Source organism: Triticum dicoccoides, chromosome 4A (assembly GCF_002162155.2).
Source record: "Triticum dicoccoides isolate Atlit2015 ecotype Zavitan chromosome 4A, WEW_v2.0, whole genome shotgun sequence".
Classification (NCBI taxonomy): domain Eukaryota; kingdom Viridiplantae; phylum Streptophyta; class Magnoliopsida; order Poales; family Poaceae; genus Triticum; species Triticum dicoccoides.
Window position 1 is genome coordinate 9,873,522 of NC_041386.1, and position 4,305 is coordinate 9,877,826.

At 48.5% G+C, this 4,305-nt stretch overlaps 2 protein-coding genes across 2 annotated transcripts; both read right to left on the reverse strand.

Annotated features, from left to right (window-relative positions):
- Positions 1-6: 6 nt before the first annotated feature.
- On the reverse strand, positions 7-464 carry LOC119288527. Its single transcript, XM_037568135.1, has one exon. It carries the CDS (start codon positions 283-285, stop codon positions 37-39), a length of 249 nt encoding a protein of 82 aa, XP_037424032.1. The 5' UTR covers positions 286-464; the 3' UTR covers positions 7-36.
- Positions 465-2,939: 2,475 nt separating this feature from the next.
- Positions 2,940-3,463, reverse strand: LOC119288528. Its single transcript, XM_037568136.1, has one exon. The coding sequence runs from the start codon at positions 3,318-3,320 to the stop codon at positions 3,072-3,074; it is 249 nt and encodes an 82-aa protein (XP_037424033.1). The 5' UTR covers positions 3,321-3,463; the 3' UTR covers positions 2,940-3,071.
- Between the last annotated feature and the right edge of the window lie 842 nt (positions 3,464-4,305).

A 4,305-nucleotide genomic window follows, 5' to 3' on the forward strand; every position in this document is an offset into this window, starting at 1 on the left:
AAATTAACTCCATTTCAGAAAGAAAAAGATGGCTAATTAAGCAGAGAAGAAGCCGTCGAAGGCTGCCATGGCGATCGGGGTCTTGGGCTCGGCCACCAGGTCGGCCTTGACGAGCAGCGCGACGCGCACCTTGACCCCCGACGCCCATGAGCCACACACCTTGGTCACGGCCCGGAAGTTCTCCCTGCCCTTGGACGCCTCATCGCCGGCGCCGGCGAAGGGCGCCCCTCGCTGCAGCCTCTTCTCGAACGCCTCATCGGCCACCAGCATCGCTATGTCCGCCATTGGCTACCGAAGTACCGATCGATCAACACTCGGATATGATGGAAACTGCTGTTGCTCTGGAATAGATGCTGTGAAATGGGGATGGATGGATCTATGGCCGCGGGGTGCGTATTATATAGGATGGCTCTCGCTGCGTGTTGATTGCTTTACTTGGCTTTGCTTGGTTCGGATAAGCCTCTCCGTTGTGGGTGATCGGTCGCCGGTTTTGTATATTACTGGGTGCCGTTTGCTTGTTTTGTTTGACGACTCCGCGCGCTGCTGCAGCTGTTTTGGTGGTGAGTTCCCTTTTTCAATCAAATCCCGTTGGCCGGTGGGTGGATGCTTTGGAGCAACCTGAGAACTTTCCTCTTTATACCAAAATTTGTGTCTCCTATCACGTCTGCCATGTGGTAGCAACATGAGAACCTGACGTAGCAACAAGAGATAATCAAAGAGAAATGTTGTTCTCTCCTGCCTTGACGATAAGCCATACTGAGTTTCTGTAATTACAGGCTGCTTTTATCTGTAGAAGTACCTACTTTTATGTAGACACTGAGAAAGGTAAGTTCCAAGTGTAAAAATTCTCTCATATGAAAATCTAGAAACGTGTGCCAAAACACACTGTATCGACCAAAACCATGAAAAAAGGCTTTGAGTCTTAACATAAAAATTGGCTTTCACCCAGTTTTATATACAAAGCAACACGGCCGAACCGATACGAGGTGAGGAGTTCTCTTACAAAGCAGATTAAAGATAAATAAAATTACAAGAGTCAATGGCCGAGACAGGGCCCTAGCCCCCCTAACATCATGGATTTGCTACATAATTCCTAATGAATAGAGCAAAATTAGTGATGATTTGCTGGTAAAAATCATTTTTTCAGTGGTTTGACCTTCCCCAATCAACTTTAAGAGCACTTGCCCCTGGTAGAATTTTTCTGGCTCCGCCACTGACGAGAGTGGCCACACCCTATCAAGAAGCACCTGATGGTACTAACCGGAAGGAAGACCGCACCTCCAAAAGAAACCACCAGACATTAATGTACCACGCACATCAAGTTGTCGCCGAAGAAGACCCCCTGCCATCTCTCTTGGCAGAGCGCCGATCCGGCTTACAGACAACGAGGACCAAGAGTGATGTCAACAACATCGCGTGCAAAGGATAGGAAGCCGTCAAGACTGCCCCAAACCAGAGCTAAAGTAGATCCGAGATAGGATCCAAGCTCGCCCGCCGATGCTAAAGGGACGCGACTGAAAGGTACATGAGCTTCATGTCGTCGCTACCGCGACTGAAGGACGGTCAAGGGTTTTCACCCAAAGCTCTGACACGGATAGGGGGGGGGGGGGCAACAACGCCCCAAGAGGGACACGACACACACATGCATCATCGTCGCCGGCGCTGAACCACAGAGCTTTCGCGTGGAGTCTCACGCGGGGCACCCAGGATACCACGGTCCTAGCTCCACCGCCACCAAAACAAGCCTCCACACCATGATATGGGAGATGGCATTGCTGACGCACCGCCACCGGCAGGATCCGCGCCACCTCGCTTGTCGCTGCCCACGCAGCCAACGAAAAACACCGTCACTGCCGCCATATCTGTCGTCGTACAGCCAACCGTGTGGCCTCACCTTCCGAGGCCACCACTCCGGCATCCGAGAACCCCAAACTCCGCATCACCGCCAGTCAGCATAGATTTGATTTTGTCTTTAGAAGGAGAATGACCGCAAACCTCGTCGGCGCCTCCCACCTGCCACCGACGGTGGCGGGGCGCTCCGCTGCCAGCCAGGGGGAAGTGGTGCTGCTGCGGAGACGGGTTGAGGCTGTCATGGCCGTCAATGGAGGAGCATACCGACGGTTAGCAATTAAACAACTGAGTCGTACGAATCGTGACCGTGCATGGGACCTGCGACTAGACGGGTCCGGAGGTCATCGGTTTGGGTTTTCGGACGGTCGGCCAGCGCTACATAGCAGTAACGCCCAATTTCAAAAACAAAAAGCCTGTTTGGATTACAACCAATGTCGACCCTACCAAAATATTGGCTAGCCAACAATATTTGGTGGTAGTTTGGATCGCTGCCAAAATTTGGCTCGCCCCGAGCGCCCGTGGTCCGCCCGTGTAATTTCCCCGGCGCGGAAAAGCTTCGCCAATGTTTTGGCGTCGCACGCAAGTACGCAACAACTACTCCAAACTTGCCACTTACAACTGCATTAGCTAGTAATTAATCGGTGGGTCCTTTTGCGATTAGCAAACGCACGCAGCTCTCTTCGCATACAAAGTGCAGGCTACAACAATCACGTGCCTTTTTTTGTTTTTGTTTTTCTTGTTGGATGCCTCTTACAATTTTTTATAGGAAACTACATCTTAATTTTAATATATATAAATTACTCTCTCTGTCCCAAAATAAGTATCTTAGGTCAAGATACTTATTTTGGGACGAAAAGAGTATTAATTTCGCAAAAAATATATGTTTGTACCACCACGATATAATTGGTTGCAAACCACACAAAGGACTATTTTGACAGTTTTTGGGGATGGTACAATGGCTACAAACCAAACAACAAGGACTTGCCAAAAATTTGGTCATGCCCTTACATTGATCATAGCAAAATTTTGATGGGGCTAGTTGGGGCTTAAACCAAACAGCCCCGAAATGTCAAAACACATAGTTGCCGTTCAAAAAGTGTACTTCTCTTTGTTGCAAATCAGTAAAGCACACGGTTATGTACAAATCGGAGTTCCATGACACTGGTTTAAGGGGGGGAGGTACTCCACACGGTAAACTCCTCCGAATTAATTCACACTCATCAAGCAGAGAAGAAGCCGTCGAAGGCTGCCAGGGCGACCGGGGTCTTGGGCTCGGCCACCAGGTCGGCCTTGACGAGCAGCGCGACGCGCACCTTGACCCCCGACGCCCAGGAGCCCCACACCTTGGTCACGGCCCCGAAGTTCTCCCGTCCCTTGGACGCCTCCTCGCCGGCGCCGGCGAAGGGCGCCCCTCGCTGCAGCCTCTTCTCGAACGCCTCGTCGGCCACCAGCATCGCTATGTCCGCCATTGGCAACCGATCGAAAAACACTCGATGAGATGAGATGGGAAGTCAGGAAGCTGTTATTGCTCTGGAATGGATGGATGCTGTGAAATGGGGTTGGATGGATCTTTGGCCGTGGGGTGCGTATTATATAGGATAGCTCTCGCTGCGTGTTGATTGCTTTGCTTGGTTCGGATAAGCCTCTCCGTCGCCGGTTTTGTTTGTTTATTACTGGGTGCCGTTTGCTTGTTTTGTTTGACGACTCCGCGCGCTGCTGCAGCTGTTTCGGTGGTGATGAGTGAATGTGGCATTGCAAAGACCGGGCTCCATGGAGCTTGTTTTGCAAAAAAAAAAATCAAAATATATTTAAAAGTTTCAAAAAATGCCAATTTTTTTGTACAAATACATATGCATATTCTTTAAGTATGTACAAATTTTTAGTAACTAATTTGATCATTTGCATGCTACACAAAAAAGATAAATATCTGACACAAATACAACAAAGAAAAAGCCTATTTCAATCTGTGTATTTTGTCTTTTTTATATACATGACTTATGAATACATATATTTATGAAAATTTGTACACGTATACTTCAAGTATATGTCTACATGAAAACATTTTTTCAGATTTTTTGAGTTATGAAAAAGGTATTTTAACTGAGAAATATCTATAGAGCTCAGTGGAGCTCGGCCTCTGCAGCCACTTTTCGGGTGATGAGTCCCCTTTTTCAAATACTGTTGGCCGGTGCCGGTGGGTGGATGCTTTGCAGCAACTTGAGAACCTTTTTTTCGCATAGCAAAACTGGGTCGCTTATCACGTCTGCCATGTCGTAGCAACTTGAGAACCTGATGTGGCAACAAGAGATAATCAAAGAGAAACGTTGTTGTCTCCTGCCTTGACGATAAGCCATACGGAATATCTGTAATTACAGGGAATGCGGCGCTTCTGCTCCCGAGCTCGGCTGCTTTTATCTGTAGATAGAAAGAAGCACCTATTTTTATGTAGAAACC

Excerpts from the sequence above, each read along its gene's own strand:
- LOC119288527 (XM_037568135.1), bottom strand. The coding sequence starts at position 285 with ATGGCGGACATAGCGATGCTGGTGGCCGATGAGGCGTTCGAGAAGAGG.
- LOC119288528 (XM_037568136.1), bottom strand. The coding sequence starts at position 3,320 with ATGGCGGACATAGCGATGCTGGTGGCCGACGAGGCGTTCGAGAAGAGG.